Genomic DNA, 21,968 nt, shown 5'->3' on the forward strand with positions numbered 1-21,968 from the left:
CGGCACCACTGAGCTAAATATCTGGCTCAGAAATGTTAAATCTTTTAAAATTATATTTATACATGAAACACTTAACATCAAGAAAACCATTTTTTTTCTTTTGCAGTCCTGGGGATTGACTGTAGGGCTTCATACGTGCCAGGCAAGTGCTCTACCACTGGGCTACATCCTCAGCCCTCTAGAATACTATTTTAGCCAGGTGTGGTAGCACATGTCTGTAATTTCAGCACGCAGGAGGCTGAGGCAGGAGGATCACTGTAAGTTCCAGGCCAGCCTAAACTACATAGTAAGACTTTGTTTCCAAAAAGAAAAAGAATACTATTTTAATGGGGCAAGTTATTAAGAAATTAAGATCAGAAATGTTTGAGAAGTTAACATTTCTGATCATATGAGAGCTATTTTAGAAATAGCAGAAAGATTTCTTGTGGCTGGACTGTGGTGGCCCTTGACTGTATTTGGTGATCCTGTCTCAAAGAATTTAAAAAAGGGCTGGGGATGTACCTCAGTTCGAAGGCACTGGGTTCCGTCCTAGTACAGAAAAAAACCAACAAAAGAAAGATGTCTTGGCTGTGTAGATGAAAAGCTTTTCTCTGAGCTAAGCGAATCACTTGTGAAAGTGATTAGCAAGGTTTTCCTATTAACTTTGCCAAACATTGATTTGGAAATCACAGTTCAAAAATCTTGTTTATGTTTTTAAATATAATGGCTTTATTGAGATAATTCATATGCCATAAAATGCACCCTTTTGAAGTATACGATTCAGTGTTTTTTAGTGTATTCATGGAATTGTACAGCCAGTGCTACTTTCTAATTCCAGACATTTTTATTACTTCAGAAATAAACTGTTGCCCATTATCACTCACTCTCCAGCCCTTCTAGCCTCAGCCTTTGGAAGCCAGCAGTTTCCTTTCAGACTCTGGATTTATTTGCCGTGTTCTGGAATGGAATCATATAGTGTGCGATACTTTATGTTTGGCTTTGTTTTACTTAGCATAGTGTTTTCCTGCAAGTTCTGAAACGTCATTTTTAAAACTAATAGACATGTAGGGCTGGGGATTTAGCTTAGGGTTTCCACCGCCTGCCTCACAAGCACAAGGTCCCAAGTTTGATCCCTGGTACAAAACAAAAACAAAACTAATAGGCATGTGTACAGTATGACTTTTTTTTTTTTTCAGTATGGGGGATCAAACTGAGGACCTTGTGCAGGCACCGCTGAGCTACATCCCCAGCCTGACTTTTTAATACATACCACATCTACAGTATTTAATGATCGGATCAGGGTGATGAGCTTTTCTATCATTCCAGGCACATTTCTTTCTGTTAGGAACATTCAGAATACTCTGTGCTTGGTATGGGCGCACACCTATGATCCCAGCATTCTGGAGGGTTGAGGAAAGATGAGCTCAAATTCGAGCCCCGCCTGGGCAATTTATTGAGATCAGATTATTTATTACCTTGTCTCAAAAACAAAGAAGAGCTGGGTGTGGTGGTGCACGCCTGTAATCCCAGCATTTGGGAGGCCGAGGCAGGAGGATTGCTGTCAGTTCAAGGCCAGTTTGAATTACATAGTGAGATCCTGCCTCAAAAAAAAAGAACTGAGGGGGCCAGGGATTTAGCCAGGGATTTGCAAGCCCAAGGACAGGAGTTCAATCCCCAGTACCAAAAAAAAAAAAAAAAAAAAACTGAGGGTGTAGCGCAGTGGGAAGGCCTGGATTAATCTCCATTACCTCGGCCGCACTTTCCCCACCCATATCCCTTCCAGGTTCTGGTGACCACTCTTCTTTTCTCTGCTCCCCCCACCCCTCCACTGGTGAATCAAACTCAGGACCTTGTGCTTGCGACTGGCAGGCAGGCACTGTCCCACTGAGCTATGTCCCCAGCCCTCTTTTCTTTACTTCTAGGAGACCAGCTTTCTAGCTGCTGGGCATAAGTGAGAACATCCAGTATTTTTGGCGTGTAAAAAAAAAAAAAAAAAAGAACTGAGGGTGTAGCGCAGTGGGAAGGCCTGGATTAATCTCCATTACCTCGGCCGCACTTTCCCCACCCATATCCCTTCCAGGTTCTGGTGACCACTCTTCTTTTCTCTGCTCCCCCCACCCCTCCACTGGTGAATCAAACTCAGGACCTTGTGCTTGCGACTGGCAGGCAGGCACTGTCCCACTGAGCTATGTCCCCAGCCCTCTTTTCTTTACTTCTAGGAGACCAGCTTTCTAGCTGCTGGGCATAAGTGAGAACATCCAGTATTTTTGGCGTGTGCTGTTATATTTGACTTGAAATAATGTCCTTCAGTTCCATCTCTGCTGCTGCAAATGACAGAATCTCGTTCTTTTTTACGGCTGAATATACTGTGCCATTGTACATACACGCCATAGTGTGTATCCACTCACCTCTCGGGGCAGTTGATGCCGTATCTTGGCTGTTGTGATAGTCCTGCATTAAACAGCAAGTGCAGGGCTTTCTTTGGCCTACTGATTTTATTTATTTATTTATTTTTATTTTGGGTACTGGGGATCGAATCAGGATCTTGTGCTTGTGAGGCAGGTGGCGGCACCACTGAGCTAAATCCCCGGCCCTAGTGATTTTAATTCTTACAGATACATATCTGCTTGTGTGACTGCTGGATCATGTGGTAGTCCTAGTTTTTTGAGGAATCACTGTACTGTTTCCACTAACAGTGTGCGGTATGTCAAAATATGTGGTAAATATTTAATTTTTTTAAAACTTATTACAGTAAAAGATACATTGTCATTGATCTCCCTCAGAATACATTATTGACTTCTACGTCCAAAGTAGCATCTCAGCTCTAGTTGTTAATCTTTTCTGAAAACTTTTAAAATGTATCAGAATTTTATTGAAAAATTTTTCCTATAAAATATATTCTAAAATGAGAATTTAAATCAACACTTTAGAAATTCTGCTTTAAAAATGTTAAGATTGTCTGGGCATGGTGGCGCACGCCTGTAATCCCAGCACTGGGGTGGCTGAGGCAGGAGGATCGCTGTGAGTTCGAGGCCAGCCTGGGCTACATAATGAGTTCCAGGTCAGTCTCAACTACACAGTGAGACCCTGCTTCAAAAAAAAAAGTTAAAACCACCAGGAATTTAGCTCAGGGTTGCCGCCGCCTGCCTTGCAGGCACAAGGTCCCAAGTTCAATCCCCAGTACCAATACATAAATAAATTAGAAGTTAAGATGAATGATTACAATAAATTCAAGTTGACATTGTCTCCTGAGTTTATGCCCCTGCTAGCAGGTGTTGTACAGACCTTCAGTAAGCTGCATTTTCACAGCTGTAAGCCGGTTAGTCTGTTTTAGAGGTCTTGTTTAAGTAATTACTTCGGCAAATAAGCAAAGTAGACCATTAAATCACAATTTGAGCCTGGAATCTCTTGTTGTTGAATTCATTGACTTACCAGTATGTTATTTTAACTGGGGATCCCACTTTCCTTCCTCAGATTTTTCCCTGTTTGTAGGGATATGTGGAACCTATTTGTTTTGAGGAGAGTAGAAAAATTTTAAATTATTTAATAAAGACTTTCAGTTCTGAGGGGTTGTTTAAGTTGGTAGATTTCTTTTATAGACTTCAAATGATTTTTCCTTGAGCACAACTTATTTCCTTAAAATGCGAGGGGTATATTCACCTAGAAGACAGGGTCAGCTGCTGTCATCGCCACGCACTTTCTTTAGACCTCTGGTCTCATCTGCACCCTGGAGCGCCGGAGCTAGAATTTCTTACTCTGTGTTCTGTAGATAAGACTGATAGAAATGGTGTCATTTGGTGCTAAACAGCATAAACTCTGGAATTATAGGCCGGAGATTAAATTTACCACTTAGCTGTGGGACTTGAAACAAGTTTTCTGTTATTCTAAATGTCTGCTTCTTCATGAGTGGTGAGGGTAAATGAAATAGTTGTTTACAGCATGGAGCACAACACCAGGTTGTGTGAAGCGCCAGAACTAAAGCCTGGAGAAATTCTTGTGGGATCTGGAGGAGCTGGGGTGCAGCTGGTGGCAGAGCATTTACCTAGTACATGCAAGGCTCTGGCTTGCATCCTCAGCACAACTTTAAAGAAATAGTCCATGGGCCGGGCTTTTAGCTCAGCGGTTCGGTGGCCTGCCTCGGAAGCGCGAGGACCTGAGTTCGATCCCCGGTACCACCCAAAAAAAAAAGTCCAAGGGACCCTTTCACAAAGCAAGGAGAACGGGCAAAAATGGTTAAAATCAAAATTTTCAGAGCTCTGAAAACAGGAAAGACTTGCAAAGCTTCAAAAAGTCTTTATTCAAGACAAATGGCAGAATCTCCATGAGAGCAGTGAGCTCTCTCAATCCCCACCTCCGTAGTTGTCTTCAACACTAATCTTGTTGCAGCTCTGTCTGTGCGGAGTCCTGCCCCTCTCGCGCCTTCCCTGAAAACAGCCCTGTCGGTTGTTACTGCGGAAGCTACCTGCCTGGAGGTGCAAGCAAGAAGTCATCAAAAGACTGGGAGGGTCGGGGATTTACCTCAGTGGGGCCGCTGCCTGCCTCACCTGCGCAAGGTCCTGAGAGATCCCCAGTATGGCGGGGGACGGACCAGCAAAACCCTAGAAAGTGAAAGTGGACAACGAGATGTGTATGGGTGGGGTGGTGGAGTCTTTTTTTTTTTTTTGTTACCAGGGATTGAACTCAGGTCTTTGCGCTTACAAGGCAGGCCACCGAACCGCTGAGCTAAATCCCCAGCTGGGTGGTGCAGTCTTTGAAAAGCTCTGACACATTCCTGGGGGTCCAGAAGGCTGTGTGCATGAAGGGGCTGTGTGTGCCCAGGAAGGACGTTGGCGGTTGGGATGCCCTCTCACCTATGGCTGACATTGATTCTCTGTGCAACAGGAAAAGAATGTTAGGGTATAAAAATAAATTAATTAGAGCCAGCCATAGTGGCACTTGCCTATAATCCTATCTACTCAGGAGGCCGAGGCAGGAGGATTGCAAATTCAGGACTAGCCTGAAATGCACAGCTCAGTGGTTTTTCATATACTCAAGTTGTGCAACCAAGTGTAAGGTGAGCTTGAACTAAATAGTGAAATCCTACTTTAAATAAAAAGAAAATGTAGAATGGGGGAAAATATTTTTAAATTGTATTTTTAAAAACTGATAATGGGTTGTACATAGACTATAAAAATTCTTCCAGCGCCAGTGGGCAAATATTGCAATTTAAAAATGGCCAAAGGGTTTGAATAGATATTTCTCCAAAGAAAATATACAAATGGCCCATAAGATGAGAAATCTTCAGTTCACATTCTCTACGGTAGCTATAATAAAAAAGATGGGGGCTGGTGATGTAGCTTGGTGTTGACTTTTTGCCTAACGTGTTAAGGCCCTGCTTTCAATCCCTCGTACTGAGCAAAATACATAATATAATCTGTATTCCCAGCACCTGGAAGGCTGAGGCAGGAAGACTACAAATTTGACATTAGCCAGGGCAACATAACAAGGTCCTGCCTGAAAATAAAAAGTGCTGGGGATGTAGCTCAGTGTTCCCTGGGTTCAATCCCTAGCACCGAAAAACAAAACAAAACAATGAAAAACAAAAGATGGATGATAACAGTTGTTATTGACAAGGCGTACAATTTTGAATTCTTACAGATTGCTGGCGGTATGGGAAAACGGGCAGCCACTTTGCACAACAGTCTGGTGGCTCCTCCGAAAGTAAAACGGAGCTGCCGTCTGACCCTTCAATTCCTGGATGGATCCGGGAGAATTGAGAACATGTGTGCACGAGAGCATGTGCCCAAATGCTCGTGGCAGCAGCCGTGTTCGTGAGGGCCCAGAGCCACTCAGTGGTGAGGTCGTCCACATGCTGGGATTTGATTCAGCTGTGGACATGAAGGACCTGCTCTGGCATGCGCTGTATCACGGAAGAGCCTTGAAAACATTCTGCTGAGTGACAGCAGCCAAACACAAAGGCCACATAGTGGCTCATTTCCACAGTAGATGTCCCATAGAGCCTGCAAGCAGACAGTGGTTTCCAGGAATTGGGGGGAAGGGTGAACTTGGGGTGACTACTAGTGGATAGGGGTTTCTGGAAGGAGTGATGAAAATGTTTTGGAATTGGAAAGCAGTGTTAGGGTCCGGGGATTTAGCTCAGTGGTTCCCTCGCCTGCCTCTCAAGTGCAAGGTCCTGAGTTTGAGACCCGGTATCAAAAAAAAAAAAAAAAAAAAAAAAAAAAAAAAAAGCAAGCAAGCAGCATTGGCTGCACAACTCTGATACAAAAAAACCACTGAGCTGTATATTTCAAAAGGGTGGGTTTTATGGTATAGGCGTATCAATAAAATTATTATTAAAAATAGTGTGCCACTAAATGGATATTTGGTATTAGAAACGAAGTTACTCTAGAGGATTTTCGTTTAGCTGGCTACAAACAAAATACAGTGTTTGCAGTAGTTTTTAACTTACTGTTAGAGGCCTGGAATCCTAGTCAGGTGCAGTGGTCAGGCCTAGAATTGCAGGACTCGAGTGAGGTGAGGCAAGAGGATCACGAGTTCAGGGCCAGCCTGGACCCTCGTGGCAAGGCCTTGTCTCAAGGAAAGACTGGAATTCTATGTTTAGGGTTGCTGTGCTATCCAGACAAAGAATAGTTTTACAAAGGGTAATCAAAGCTACTTAGAAGGTGGAATAGCTAAATTGAGCTTATTTTCATGTTTTTGTAGAAAGTTTTGCCTACTGAGTTCATACAGCCAAGTACTCCTTGGACGCTGACCTCCCTCTGCTTCCTCTAGTTATTCTTACTGATGCACAATAAGGCGATTGCTGTTTTATGTACCCTGTAGATTTAAGTAGTGGACTAGCAGTGAACTAAGCTTGTTCCAAAGTTCTTCTCTTTTGACCCAACTGGATTCTGACATAAAATAAAATTAGGTTTCATTTGCGCTAGAACAGAAATGGATGATTTGTAGGTTTTATCCAATTCTGTGTGTCTTGCTGATAGGGAGATGCTGACAGGCTCCTGCCAATGTACTGTGTGCTAACTCGCTGTGTTCTCAGCCCACAGAGCACAGAGAAGCAAGGCAGACCTACAGCCTGGAGTCTTTCTGCCGCTGCCCCTTTTATGAAGAAGCCATGCATTTAGTTGAAGAGGGGAAAATCCACTCCAGGGTGCTGAGGTACCGTGCTAGTTTTGCTTATGTTCAGGAAACATACTGAGGTGCCCTTGCCGTGTCTGTGTGATAGTGATTCAATTGTGTGTATGAGAACAGAGGGAAATACGGTTTGGGTCTAAATAAAAAAGAAAACAATTTTACGTGTTCTGCGAGCATGGAGAAGACGTGTTTTCTGTAAGCTCCCGTGAGTAAGCCTCGTGACTCCAGACTGTCCATAGGCTGGACCTTCAGCCAGGTCTGACAGCTGTCTCCCGTTCATTATGCAGAACCGAAGTGTTGGAGTGCCTTGGAGACAGTGACTTCCTTGCCAAGCTGCACTGTATTCGGCAGGCTTTTCAGGTATTTTCAGCCCTGAGTAGCCTTCCCCACCCCGCCCCGACCAGGACAGCTCCTGCCGCTGCACCCCCTTGTCACACCGGACCCTGAGCCTGTGCATGGCCCTCCTGCTATTTGTCCCCTTCAGTCTTCGCCCTTCCCCATGGCGTCCCCGGGCCACCACACTTTGTCAGAAACGGTATTTTGATGTTGCAGGTGTGTAAAAAGTGACTGCTTAAAAATCTTTGTTGTTATCGATTAGTGTGTATTTAATTTTTTTATTTGAAAAAAACCCCAAAGTTATCAATTTCCTTTAAAAAGAAAATAAATGACCATGTTTTATTTTTTGTTGTTGTTATAGTTGTTTGGGGGGGTTGGTGCGGAGATCGAACTCAGGACCTTGTGCTTGCGAGGCAGGCACGGTGCCACTGAGTTAATCCCCAGCCCTTTGTTTTATGTTTTTTAGGTTTTCTAGTTATGTTAAGCAGATTTAAGCTCAAAATAACTTCCTTTTAATTTTTTATGTTTGAAGGCTCTTTACGCTTTAATGAACTTATGCTTTCTCTGTGATCCACTGGTTGACTTAGCAAAAACTGTATTCGAGGTTTATGTAGCTGCTCAGATGCCTTTACCTATCTTTTACTTTTGCTTGCAAATGGATTTTTTTTTAGGTAATTCTTTCAGAAACATCCAACAGGATATTCCTGGCTGAGAGTGGAAGGAAAATTTTATCAGCTTTAATTGTCAAAGCACGAAAGGTAAAGTTGTTTTGTTAGCAAGTTTTCTTATTATTGTTTTGGCATAACTAAAGGCTAAAATACATTAAATTTTTAAAGTTGAAAAAGTTTGTGTAGATAGCTGCAAAGGCCCACATATTCCAAAGAGTGTTGATTTCTTCTTAGGTTTAGTTATTTTCCGTATATAAAGCCCACACCCTTCTGAGCAAGTTGCTTCTCCTAAGTTATTCACAGTTTGCCGCAAAATCTGTCAGTGTCAGGGTGAAAATCCATCTCTAGAATCACTGGTTACTGTAACTACCACTGTTACACTCCCTGACTCCTGTTCAGGAACGAGGTCACAGGACACAGCAGCAGTCAGAAATTGAATACAAACCGAGCTGCCTCTTAGTTGCCTTCATGGGGCTCACAGAGGTAGAAACAGCGGCAGGTGCTCGATGCAGGCTGTGGGACCCACTTTACTTTATTCAAGGTTGGTCCAGGTGATGAGAACAAAACAGGTCTTCCTTGAGCCATCCGTGCGCCTGGTTTTCCAGTCCAGTCCTTTTGAACCTCAGTTCTGTCCTTCATAGAGTGGAATTTGTGTTACCCTGTTTCAGGGGATTGTTATGATAAGTAAGTGCTAAGTGGGAAAGGAACTTAAAGTATGAAGTAGTTTTTGTTTTTGTTTTTTTGTTGTTTTTTCTGAGACAGGGTCTCATTATGCAGTTGAGACTGACCTGGAGCTCACTATGTAGCCCAGGCTGGTCTTGAACTCACAGCGATCCTCCTGCCTCAGCCTCCTGAGTGCTGGGATTACAGGCGTACGCCACCACACCCAGCTAAACTATGAAGCAGGAAAAGGTTATAGTAAAGACCATAGAGTTTAGACTGCCTTCTTGGGCTTCCCGCAGACAAACCCAGGGATGAGAGTAGGTCCTCACAGGGAGCATCAGAAGGGTCTCTGGTGGACCAGGGATGTAGCTCAGCAGTGCTGCCGCCTACCTGGCGAGTGCAGAGTCCTGAGTGTGAGTCCTGGTGTGGAGTGGGGTATCTGGTGTGTGCAGTGCCAGGTCTCCCCGGAAGGGACGGGCCTACACAGGCACACTCGATTGGAGTCGTCAGCGGTTTGCTGTGATCTCTTCTAACATTCTCATTTTCAACTTCTGCACTATGTGGGAACAACAGAAGAGTAAATGAAAGGAATTTTCATACCTCAAAAATGTATTCTGGGGCTGGGGATTTAGCTCAGTGGTTCTGCCGCCTGCCTCACAAGCGCAAGGACCCGGGTTCGATCCCCAGTACCAAAAAAAAAATGTATTCTGATTCATTTGTATTCAGAGAGAATACAATGCAACAAACTTACCTGGAGAATAACTTACTGTAGGCTTGAGCCTTTTTGTATATATAATCGAGTTAAGGATGAAAATTTGTTTTTTTTCTACAGAATCCAAAGAAGTTTGAAAACGTTTTTAATGAAATGATACATTTTTTAGAGCAGACTGATCACTGGAATAGTACTGAAATGGAACTTGCTGCTAGAGGGGTAATTCAAAATTTTTATAGTATTTATTCCCCTTAGTTGTTTATATGCATTTACATGAGTTGAGGCCATTGGTTTTTCTTTTGTTTGTTTTGGTTTTTTGAGACAGGGTCTCACTGTGTAGTTGAGACTGACCTGGAACTCACTAGTAGCCCAGGCTGGTCTCAAACTCACAGTGATCCTCCTGCCTCAGCCTCTCAGGTGTGTATCACCACACCCAGCTAGGCCATTTTTTCTTTGTTCTTGTTAAATGACAGTAAAACAAATTGGGAGCTGGGTGTGGTGGCACAGGCCTGTGATCCCAGCACTCTGGAGGCTGAGGAAGGAAAGGTTGCTGTGAGTTCGAGGCAAGCCTGAGCTACACAGTGAGACCATGTCTCAAAAAAGAAAAAAAAAAGCTGGGTGTGGTGCACACCTGTAATCCCAGCACTTGGGAGGCTGAGGCAGGAGGATCATTGTGAGTTGAGACCAGCCTGGGCTACATAGTGAGTTCTAGGTCAGTCTCAACTACATACTGAGACCCTGTCTCAAAAAACAAAAAAAAAAAAGAAAGCAACAACTGGGTGGTGGTAGGGCCGCAGTTATCTGATGGTCACAAAAAATAGAAGCTGGACTTTTACGCTGGGGCAGGTGTTATAAATAATCTCTTTTAACCCTTCCTTCCCTTTGTCCGCCTTTCCCTCCCTTTCTCTGGTCTCCCTTCACGCCGTCCCGAAGTCAGTTGGCAGCCGTCATGCTGTTGTGTGCAGGGACAGCAGGCAGCTCAGAGGCACGGTGGGCCTGGTTACGTACACAGAACTGAGCAAGTAAAGTTACTGAGAGAAATCAAAGCTGGATTCTGTCAGTGAAGGGAGCTGTGAAGTTAGGGTTGGAATTAGAGCTTTCAGGGTGAATTCTGGATGTCGTGTAGATAGCTGTACTCATAGAAATAAATACAGACAGAAAGGTCCGCACGTGCGCGGATGTACCTCCTGGCTCTGGCCCTGAGGGTGGTCGGGCAGCCCGGCTATGAGAGGACTTACGCCCCGCCGAGACCCCGCCCCTGACAGGGTCTGGGACTCCGGGCGCTGGCGGTGTCAGCACGGGGAGGAGCACGTGGGACTGAGCTGGAGCCTGCTGTGAGCGTGCAGCCGGCGTCCTCCTCCGCCTCCTCACTCGGTGAATGGATCTTCAGGCCAGAAACCGAGCCCATCCTCCACCCTAGCGGGTCCTCGCTCCCATTTTCGTACTCATCTCTTAATTTCTTCAACTTCCCCTGTCCCTGCTGCCTCCTTTTGGGGCCTCGGTATCTACTGCCTTTCCCCGCCCACATCAGTACCTCTCTGTCCCTGCTCCCACCGCTCCTGGCTTCCCTCTTCCCCCTCTGCGCTTTACTCGCTGTGCTGTGGCAACGTGATTGTTTCCTGATGTGCCCCTCTGTCCCCCACACCCTCTGTCCCCCGCTCACTTCCTCTTCTCCAGTAACGGTATCCCTTCCACTCCCGTGCCGTCTTTTCTTTCTTTTAGAGTCAACATATTAGTGAAAACATATGATACTTACCTGAGTCTGTCTTATTTTGCTTAACATGATGATCTCCAGTTCCACTGGTTTTTCTGCAGTTTGCCTAATTTCACTTTGATAGGTTGGTGTAGCTGGATCACGTGGTACTTCTATTTTTAGTTTTCTGAGGAATCTCCCTACCAGTATCTATACTGATTTACATTCCCGCTAGAAGTACGTGAAGTTTCCTTTTCCCCTGCATCCTTGCCAGCATTTAGTGTGTGTGTGTGTGTGTGTGTGTGTGTGTGTGCGCGCGCGCGTGCGCGCACTTGATAACCATTCTTGACTATGGTAAGGCACAATATCAATGTAGTTTTTTTTTTCAGTGTAGTTTTGATTTGCATTTCCCCAGTGGCTAAAAGTGTTAGAACATTTCTTCATATACTCGTTTGGCCATTTCTACTTCCTTTGAGAAGTGCCTGTTTCATTCATGTGCTCATTTATTGATCGCATTATTTGGGGGCTTACTTGCCTCCTTTCCTTCCTTTCCTTTCTTTATATATTCTAGGCATTAATCCTCTGTCAGAAGGGTAGCTGGCAAAGATTTTTCTCCCATTCTGTGGGCTATCTCTTCACTCTTCATTGTTTCCTTTGTTGTTCTGAACTTTCTAATTTGATGTAGGCCAGCCCATTTATTGGTTGGTGGGGGGATACGGGGGATTGAACTGAGGTCCTTTGGCAACTTTTTGCTGATTTTCTGTGTGCGTGTGTGTGTGTGTGTGTGTGTGTGTGTGTGTGTGTGGTACTGGGGCTCAAACTCAGGTCCTTTTGCTTGGGAGGCAGGTGGTGGCACCACTGAGCTAAATCCCTGGCCCCCATTGGTCGATTCTTGGTATTTTATTTCCTGTGCTATCAGGAAATCTTTGCCTGTGCCCGTGACTTCAGATGCTTCCCATATGTTTTCTTCTTGCATTTTCAGAGTTTCAGGTCTTCAAAGTCTTTGATCAATTTTGATTTACTTTTGTGCGCGGTGAGGAAGCTCTAGTTTAGATCTTCTACATGTGGATATCCAGCTTTTCCAGCACCATTTATTAAAGAGGCTGTCTTTTCTAAAATGTGTGCTGCCAAGAATTGGATGATGTAGTTTCATTGCTTTGTTTCTGTGTCCTCTATTCTGTTCCAGTTTTTTCTGTGTCTGTTTTTCTGCCAGTACCATGTTGTTTTTGTTGTTGTGCGTTCGTAATATATTTTGAAACTGGGTATTGTGATGCCTCCACAATTGTTCTTTTGTTCAGGATTTTTTTGAGGGGGGGGTTATTCTATGTCTTTAGTGTCTCCGTATGAATTTTGGGATTATTTTTTCTAGTTCTCTGAAAGATGCCAGTGGTGTTTTAATAGGGATTCCATTGAATCTGTCTGTTACTTTCAGTAATAGGTCCATTTTAACAACATGAATTCTGCTGATCCATGAACATAAGCAGTCTTTTCATCATTTAGTGTCTTCTTGAATTTCTTTCTTCTTTGTTCTGTGCTTTTCACTGTAGAGGTCTTTCACTTTGGGTTAGGTTAATTCTCAGGTTTGTAGTTTGGTACCAGGGATCCAATTTAAGACCTTATGCTTGCGAGGCAGGCTTGGTGCCACTGAGTTGAATCCCCAGCCCAGGTTTTGTTCTTTGAGCTATCACAAATGGCATTATTTTCCTGATTTTCCTCTCATTCTGCAGTTGTCGGATGGGATCTTCTGTAGACATCAGCTGGTATGGCCATCTTCTGTATACCATTTGATGGGATGGTATAGTTCAATTCTCATGTGTCTATTGTTTGTTTGGATGACTTTATCTAAGAGTATAATATTGAAGCCACTCACTATCATTTTATTGAGGTCTATTCTGAGTAGTGTTTGTTTTATAAAATTGGTTAGTGTATATATTTTTATATCTTGGTGAATTGCTTCCTTTGCCAATATGTACTGGCGTTTTTTTTGTCTTGACTAATTTTGTCTTCTTTGTTATATATGGGTATAGCTATTCCATACAGTAGAATATTGTTTTCCATCCTTTTGCTTTCCATCTGTGCATGATTGTGCTGGTGAGATGTGTTTCTTGAAGACTGAAAGGGTTGGGCCTTTTTAAAAATCTATTCTGTCAGCCTGTGTTTTCTGTGTTTTGTTTTGCTTTTGTACCAGGGATTGAACTCAGGACCCTGTGCTTGAACGGCAGGTGGCGGCACCACTGAGCTAAATCCCTGGCCAGCCTGTGGTTTTTTTTTGTTGGGGTACGGGGGATTGAACTCAGATCCTTGCACTTGCAAGGCAGGCAGCAGAACCACTGAGCTAAATTCCTGGTCCCCCAGCCTGTGTTTTTTTAAATTAGAGAATTAAGCCCATTTACATTCAGAGTTCGTGTAAAAAGATAGGTACTAATTCCTCTTATATGTCCCCCACCCAATTTTCATTTGCTTGTCTACTTCGCTTCTGTGTGTAGACTTCCTTTAAGTATTTTCTGTGGTGTTAGATTAGTGGTCATGAATTCCTTGTGTACTTATTCAGAAGGTCTTTAATTCTCCCTCAATACTGAAGGATAGCTTTGCTGGATATAGTAATTTGTCTTGGCAGTTATTTTCTTTTGGGGCTTAAAATTCATTATTCCATATTCTGCTGGTGTTTTAGCGTTTCAGCAGAGGAATTTGCTGTTATTCTGACAGGTACACCATTACAAGTGATTTGCTGTTTCTCTCATGGAGTTTTCATTGTTCTTTCTTGTTCTGTACTCTTGACATTTTAACTATAATATGATGTGGAGATGGTTTTTCTGGTCATGCCTGTTGGAGTTTCTGAGTGCCTCTGTATCCGGATGTCCATATCTTTCCCAAGGTTTGAGACATTTTCTGGTATTATTTCACCGAATAAATCCATCCATCACCCATCCAGCCATCCATCCGTCATCCATCCTTCCTTCCTTCCTTCCTCCCTTCTACGCCAAAATTTGATAAGTTTTGTCTTTTACTAGTGTCCCAGAGATCTTGGATATTTTTCCTGTTCTCTGACGTCTTCTTTATTATGCTCTGTGTGTGATAATTCATTAGCCTTTTCTTCAAGCTCAGAATCCTATCTTCTGTTTGATCCAGTCCATCGGTTGGGGTTTTCACTGAGTTTTTAATTTGACTCTTTAAGCTTTTCATTTCCAGGATTTGTGTTTGGATCTTTTGTAGAATCTATCTCTTTATTGAATTCCTCCATGTTTTTTTCTTGTTTTCCTTATTCATCCGTTTATTTTCTATCCTGTTTGAGGTCATCAGTCCTTCTACAAGTGAGTTGTTTGGAATTGTTTTCCTGGCATTTCACCTGTTTCGACCCCTTGCCTTCAGTTCCGAGGCCTGTGGCCTTCAGACGCGTTGCCTTGCCTTACCGGTGTTGGGCTTTGTGCATCTCCAGGGCGGACACCTCCTCCACCTCTGTGCTAGCTGCTGTTTAGTGACCAGCCTTCTGTGGGGGGCTCCGTCCCCAGGACTCAGAGGAGAAAAGAAACTGTGGTGACGATGATGACACAGGGCAAGCCAGATGGTGACGTAGGGCAGTGAGCAGTTAAAAGCAACAACTGTGCCACTGTTAGCATAGAAAAGAGCAGTGATCGTATAAAGCAAAAGCCTAAACAGGAATGAAGATTAGAAGCAATAAAAAAAAAGGAAGGGGTGGAAAAGTGAAAAAGGCAAAATTACACAAAAGAAAAGGAAGATGAGAAAGAAAAAAATCCATTTAAAGAATAAAAAGGTAAATACAAGTAGAGGAAATATGGAAAGAAAAAAGAAAAGAGTAAAAACTGAGCCTGGAAACTCCCTGCATGGCACCCTTAACCCTGGAGCCCGTGGGTGTGGGGGGCACCGGGCACCCTGGACCCATCTGTCTGGCAGGGTGACACCGTGATCGCCTCGGGGCTGCTGCCTCCAGAAGCGGGTTACTTGCTGTTGTCCCCGGCTGTCTCCTCCCAGCCGTGCCCCACTCACTGCAGAGGCCCCCAGCAGGAGGGAGAGTGGGGAAAGCAGCGCTGGGTTCTGAGCCCCACGGGGTAGCCCCTGGGCCAGACTCCATCACCCCCAAGCCACCCAGAAGACTCACACAGCAGACCTGGCCCCTCACCGAGCCCCACAGCCAGGTGCCCCACTGCGTGAACGTCGGTTCCGTGACCGACCTCCCCTTTCCTCAGAGGCCTCTCTGTCCCGTCACGTGGCAGTCCGGACCCGCTCCTCAAGCGGTGCACCCCGCTCAGGACAGCCCCTGTCACGGTGCTCAGGCAGGGCAGGGCATTTCCTCTCTGAAGCCTGCCCTGAAGGCGTCGCCTCCAGAGCCAGGTTCTGCAAGCTGAGCTTCCCGTCCGCTGTCCTCATGGGCCCCGCTCTCAGGCTCACCCAGTGCCCGGGGATCAGCTGGCCCTGCAGGGAGCTGTGCTGGGAGGCAGACTGCTCCCTCCTCTTCTGTCTCTTTGGACTTGTTAGCTCTCTCACCTCTTCCTTGATTCCCTGAGCTCTTTCTCTCTTCTCAGAATATAGTTGCTCCTTCCCAATTTTTTTAGCTTCTCCCTTGCAGAGGATATTTCTGCTCCACCATCTTACCTGGCACGCCCAGGCCTTCCCACTGAGCTACGGCCCCTAGGCTTTTCCTTTTCCTAATTATTATTCTGAGTCAGTATTCCTAGATTGCCCAGGCTGGGTTTGAACTTTCACTCCTCTTGCCTGCCTTTGAGGATGCATGGACTACAGGTGTGCGCCACCAGCATGTGCCCATCACAGCCCGGTCCCCACGCCGCACACGGAGCTGATGTGGAGACCTGCACCCCAGCCGGCTGGCTCGGGCTGGCCCTCCCTCCTGGTCTCTCCGCACTCCTCTGTGCTTTCTGTTTGCGGAGGCTACGGCTCACTCTCGTCGTCCTTGGCTTGCAGCCTCTACCAGGCATTTCCTCACTGGGAGCCTCAGTCCCTGAAGAGGGCCACTTTCCCCTCATCTCTGGCTTTGGAACTCCATCCTCTTAGCTTGGATCGTGCTAATCCGTGCTTGTGAGTGGGTAATTGTGGGATTCGTTTGTGTTCTGTGGAAACCTGAGGACCTGCTTGGGCTTGGCAAGCACGACATGTCGGAGAGGGGTTAGGGCAGGGGATGGAAAGAACCAGCCCTGTAATGGAGCAGAGTGAGGAGAGAGAATTCACTTGGATGGGATCTGGGACACAGCCGCTGCCACGTAAACTGAACTTCCTAGTGGTGACTTTTCAGGTTTATCTTCTGTTCCTCTTTTTCTGTCAGAAACATAATCTGATTTAACTTAAAAAAAACCCTACTGTTATAAAGTGTGAAGCCCTGGCTCAGATTTTATTTCTGCTTTCCATAATAATAATTTGTTTTTAATTCACAATTTAATGCAGGTGAAAAATCTAAATTTTTATGATGTTGTTCTGGATTTTATATTAATGGATTCCTTTGAAGATTTAGAAAACCCACCCACATCCATACAGAATGTAGTAAATAATCGCTGGCTAAACTCTTCCTTCAAAGAAACTGTAAGTGGTGATTTACCTTTTTTAGCCATTTAAATATGATGAGAAGTGGTCAGAACTGGACAGATCAATGAGATTTACACATGCTGTGCATCTGCCTGCGGAATGACTAGGATGGGAACCAGACCCGTTCTCTGGTATTGGGGTCAGCTATGTACAGTTTTTAACACTTGATGTGAATTCTCCTTTTGGCCAACCATCCTTTGTGCTGTAGGACTGAGTGTTTCCTCAGATCCCTACAGAAACTCAGATCAGATGCATTCACAGCTGATGGAAAACCAACTGTCACAGAACTGGATGAATTGACTAATGTGACAGACTAAGCTGAAATACAGCAGTTATGTTTTTTAAAAAATGGCAATAAGGGGTTGGGGATTTAGCTCAGCGGTTCAGTGGCCTGCCTTGGCAAGTGCAAGGACCCGAGTTCAATCCCCGGTACCCCCCCAAAAAAGGCAATATGTATTCTTAAGAAAATACAGAAATTCATGTTTCTCAAATACTGTCAAAATTAGAGAAAAAATAGGTGCAAAAATATGATGAGTGTAAACTGTACTCTAATCTTTTAATGTTTTCCGTTTCCATTTCTTTTTATGTTGAAATCTGTTTTACCCTGGTTTTTGTTGCACCTTACAAGTGTGCACCTAGAAATAAAGTGAGGTGTGTATCATGTTTAAATGTCTTTTAAAAATGTCCTATCTGGGTGAGGTGGCACACACCTGAAATCCCAGCACTCAGGAGGCTGAGGCAGGAGGATCGCCGTGGATTCAAAGCCAGCCTGGGCTACATAGTGAGTTTAAGGCCAGCTTGAATTACACAGTGAGTCGCCTGTCTCAAAAAAGTGCTATTCCTCATGTCTGTCTGATCAAAGTTGAGTCATGTGAGAATAGGGTTATGTCTCTTGAGGATCTACTGAAAAAATTTTGCTTTTTTTGTCCTGTCATGCTTATAATTTCTTAGATCTTGAATGAAGTCTTAACCCACAAATATTTCAGTGATACTATTCTTAAAGAAAAATATTACTTTACCTTCATTATTATGCATAGAACATTTGTGTATTCTGCGGGCATATATTTTCATTATTTCTCCATAATAACAGACCTCTTGAGAATCGCATGGTAACTGGCAAGATCCTTGGTACATTTTCCCTTCATGGCTTTGTGTTTAATTTTAAAATGTATATAACTGAAGCACCTTTTCAGTACAAACAATATAAGGAGCCAGGACTAGCTTTTATTGGTAGTTAGTAGCTTGAACTTTTTAGAGCCATAAAAAATAATAGTAAAAAGCACTTTTTTTTAGTGCAACATTTCTACAACTGTGAAGTTAATGGTGCTTTTCTCCTCCGCGTGTTTAGGCTGTGGCTTCTAGTTGTTGGTCGGTGCTGAAAAAGAAAAGGCAGCAGATGCAGGTGAGAGCCCTTCTGTGTCTGCTTCTCCATGCACACTGTGCTGCTGTAGCAGAACACCTGAGTCTGGCTGATTTGGCAGGAAAGAGGTTTATGAAAGGCGGCAAAGTCCAGGATCTGCCTGCTGCCTCTGGCGAGGGATTTGTGCTCCTTGACTGAGGAAGAATAGAAGGGCAGGACCCTGAGGCACCCTCGCTTCCAGTCTGGCTGGGCGCAGCAGATCGCCCTTGCTGGGGAAAAGCTCTGACTGGTTCTGAGGGCTCCGCATGAGTCAGGCTACCCCCCAGGTGCCACCTCTGGCCCTCCTGCCTTGGGGACTGGGCGGGGATGGTCATAGTTCCCCCCTCTTTGAGGACCCTGTCAGCAAGTACTTGGTACCTGCATATACCCTTACCTCTGTGGAGCCCTGGTCCTCCCTCCGCCTCTGAGCCGTGTGCCTTTCTGAATTCCCAGCACAGAGGAGTATTTAGAGCTTTAATGTCTGCTGAGCATCTTAGACTAGAATAACTTGGGTGCATTCCTGATGAGTTCGGCCTTCACTAACCAGCTGTGTGTAACTTGGGGCAGGTTGTTTAACTTCTCCCGTATTGCTTGTCACATACTTAAAATGCTGTGACCGTGACCCACTTTTGCAGGAGTATTTTAGCAAATTAAACAGGACCTATGTATTGTCTAGAATGTAATGAGTCCCCATTAAATGATAACTGCACCTGTGTTTTTGCTGCTGCTGTTGTGTTTGGAGACTGGGTCTTGCTGTTCAGCCCAGGCTGGCCTTGAACTCCAGCCTCAGCTTCCAGAGTTCTGGGCTTATAGATGTGCCATCACCATGCCCAGCAGTTTGTGTGTTGTTTTGTTTTGTTTTGTTTTTCAGCTTTAATTTAATTTATTGGTACATTCTAGGTACACAATACAGTTACATTCATTACTGGGATCTCGTACCTTTACACGCCAGGTCTTGGTTCTCATTTTATCCCCTTGTCCCCGCCCTCCCTTCACCCTCCCCTCCCTTCCCCCCCTTCAAACACTTTAATTCCATTTTTACATTTTCTCATAGTTTTTTCTTTTTCCCTTACTCCCCCTTCCCTTTTTTTTTCGTACCGGGGATTGAACTCGGGTCCTTGCGCTTGCAAGGCAGGCCACAAAACCACTGAGCTAAATCACCGACCCTTTGTCTTATTTTTTTTTTTTAAGTGAGGTTTAAAAGATTGTCCTGGAGACTGCAAAATAGAAACTAATCCCCCCAAACACAGAACCCTAAGGCTCAGGGGTCCCCGGTAAGTGCTTTTTCACAGAACCTGAAACTCACAAAGTTACTGGTAAGCTTAGTTTCCTAAGACAAAAATATACATACTGATAGTTCACCGGAAGAGGTAATTACATAATTAGATGTTTAATGCTAGATTTCTCTCTCTCTCTCTCTCTTTTTTTTTTTTTGGTACCGGGGATCGAACTCAGGACCTTGCACTTGCGAGGCAGGCGTGGTGCCACTGAGCCTAATCCACGGCCCCAGTGGAACTTTTAAATAGTTGGAACATGGCAGTCATAACTCCTGAAAATGCCATGGCTGAGGGACACTAATGTTCCTGTCACCGCCAGGCTCCAACACCGAGATTGTTGAAGAAGTAGATGCTGACTGTCCCTCATGTGAAAATCCAAATGTGAAACGCTCTGACACCCAAAAGCGTTTGAGAGCCAGTCAGATAAGTGGCGAATTTCACACTGTGCTTTGTCGGCTGCTGCTCAGAGGCTGGTGCATTGGAAGTGTGTGTGCGGCACCCTCAGTGCGTGTGGAAGGTGTGCATGAGACATGAACGAGGCTTAGGCTGTTGCCTGGGACCTCATCCCCAAGATGTGTCATTGTGTGTGCAAGTGTTTCAAAATTAGAAAACAAATGTGAAGTACTTTGGGCCCTGAGCATTTTGGATAAGGTGTATTTTTATGAGGTGAAAAATGCCCTTAAGTAATAATTTCAGCTGGGGCCTGGTTCCTATGATCTCAGCACTCAGGAGGCTGAGGCAAGAGAAACACAAGTTCAGTTTCGTAAGTCCAGCTGGGAAACTTAGTGAATTCGGAAGACCCTATCTCAAAAAAAAAAAAAAAAAATCACATCTGAAACTGTTGGTGAGATATGAAATCTATATAAAACCAGTCTTTGACTCTTAAAAGTTACTTGTGCATTTTTTAAATTTTTTAAGAGGCTGGCTCATGAGAGACCTAGGTCTGCCCTCAGAGAGACCTAGGTCTGCCCTCAGAAAAGGTTGGTCATAATCAGGCGTGATAGTGCATGTCTATAATTCCAGCACTCTGGGAGGCTGAGGCAGGAGGATCAAAAGTTCAGGGGTCAACTTGGCAATTTAGCAATACCCTGTCTCAAACAATTTAAAAAGTTTGGGGATTTAGCTTAGTGTAAAGATCCTGGGTTCGACCCCCAGTACTGGGGAAGGGGTCATATAATGGGTAGCAATCTCAGTTTCTCTACTAGAGAAAGAAGTATAAGAAGACAGAAAATAACCTGCCTCTTTTTACTTCCCAACAGATCCCAGATGGATTCTTTGCCCATTTTTATGCCATTTGCGAGCACATAAGCCCTGTCCTGGCCTGGGGATTTCTGGGTCCTAGAAATTCTCTCTATGACTTATGTTGTTTCTTTAAGGTAAGTTCATCGTTGAATCATTCCTTCTTTTTCTGAATCAAAAAGTGGACAAGGGTTTATTCTGTTTTATTTTTGCTCCTATAGAAGAAAGAATGTTATTTAAAAATGTTATATACCAGGTGTGGTGTGGTGCGTGCCTGTGAGCACTCGGGAGGCTGAGGCAGGTAGATCACCATAAGTTGAAGGGTAGTCTGGGCTACACAGTGAGTCCAAGGCCAGCCTGAACTATGTATAGCGAGACCCTGCCTCCAAAAAGTTACAAAAATCACCGGAGTCCAGTATTTAAATGCCAGTGTTCAATTCGTGGCATTTCACACCACCTCTGCCTTTGGAACTGACCAGTGCTCTACAGTAGATTTAGTCCTTGTAGAGTACTCGGTGTATGTGATGCCGAAGCGAGCACGACCACCTTGTCAGCTCCGTAGGGCTCTTCGCGGTCTTGCTGGGCACGGACACTTGCACACACGGCCTTACGGACGGGTCCTGGCTCCGCAGGCCTGAGAAGCAGACGGGAGCCTAGAGAGGCGGGCGATCGTCCGGAGCTGGTTTTCCAGACCCAAGTTACAGCTCCTGGCAAAACTTGCTAGTGAGCCAACTACCAGGGCAGGCCTTGCGGTAATACATAGCCTAGGTCTGAGCTGAGTCTCCGGGGGCAAAGAAGAGTGACAGGACTGAGTCCGAGTGGGAGAGTTCGGGCTGCGCAGCCCTTCTCTGCCCTGTCCCCCTCCGGGGAGGGCGGGGACTCCGGAAGTGAAAAAGGTGCCTTCTTCGGCTTATTCACCTTGTTCCTTCTCCTTTGGAACCGGGGATCGAACTGGGACGCTCGATCCCGGCCCAGTTAGCGTTGTTTCTGACGGACAGACCGCAGGCTTTGCTGTTCTGCTCGCGGGGATGCCTCTCCCGCGTGAGGTTCGGCGCCGCCGAGGAAGTGAGCACGCACGGGACGGACTGACGATCAGGTTCTCCTCCGTGCGCTGCTCGGCGGTCCTGACCCCGTTTCTCAGGGCCGCCCCTGAGCTCCCGTCCGGTAAACGGTCTGCTGTGCTCCTTTCCAGAGTCAGGTCGTCCTGTTCCTCAAGGACATCTTCGACTCGGAGAAGGCGCGCTACTCCAGCGTGGAGGCGCTGGCCGAGGACCTGCGGCGGCTGCTCCTGCGCCGCACCGAGCTGCTCCTCGCCCGC

At 45.1% G+C, this 21,968-nt stretch overlaps 2 protein-coding genes across 3 annotated transcripts in view; both read left to right on the plus strand.

Moving 5' to 3' along the window:
- Positions 1-21,968, plus strand: part of Miga1 (mitoguardin 1) — a 69,847-nt gene that overhangs the window by 42,776 nt on the left and 5,103 nt on the right. Inside the window, exons 10-17 of the mRNA XM_033758065.1 lie at positions 7,016-7,134; positions 7,398-7,470; positions 8,118-8,204; positions 9,610-9,708; positions 16,598-16,732; positions 18,084-18,137; positions 20,671-20,787; positions 21,843-21,966. Coding sequence (XP_033613956.1) covers positions 7,016-7,134; positions 7,398-7,470; positions 8,118-8,204; positions 9,610-9,708; positions 16,598-16,732; positions 18,084-18,137; positions 20,671-20,787; positions 21,843-21,966 — 808 coding nt within the window. The remainder of the gene's footprint in view (positions 1-7,015; positions 7,135-7,397; positions 7,471-8,117; positions 8,205-9,609; positions 9,709-16,597; positions 16,733-18,083; positions 18,138-20,670; positions 20,788-21,842; positions 21,967-21,968) is intronic.
- Positions 20,721-21,968, plus strand: part of Nexn (nexilin F-actin binding protein) — a 39,029-nt gene continuing 37,781 nt past the window's right edge. For both annotated transcript variants that reach the window (XM_033758375.1, XM_033758376.1), the window contains exon 1: positions 20,721-20,787. The gene's annotated coding sequence lies outside the window, so the exon portion shown is untranslated. The remainder of the gene's footprint in view (positions 20,788-21,968) is intronic.

The sequence above is a fragment of the Fukomys damarensis genome, unplaced genomic scaffold, assembly GCF_012274545.1.
Source record: "Fukomys damarensis isolate Sample0158 unplaced genomic scaffold, DMR_v1.0_HiC HiC_scaffold_33, whole genome shotgun sequence".
NCBI classification, from domain to species: Eukaryota; Metazoa; Chordata; class Mammalia; order Rodentia; family Bathyergidae; genus Fukomys; species Fukomys damarensis.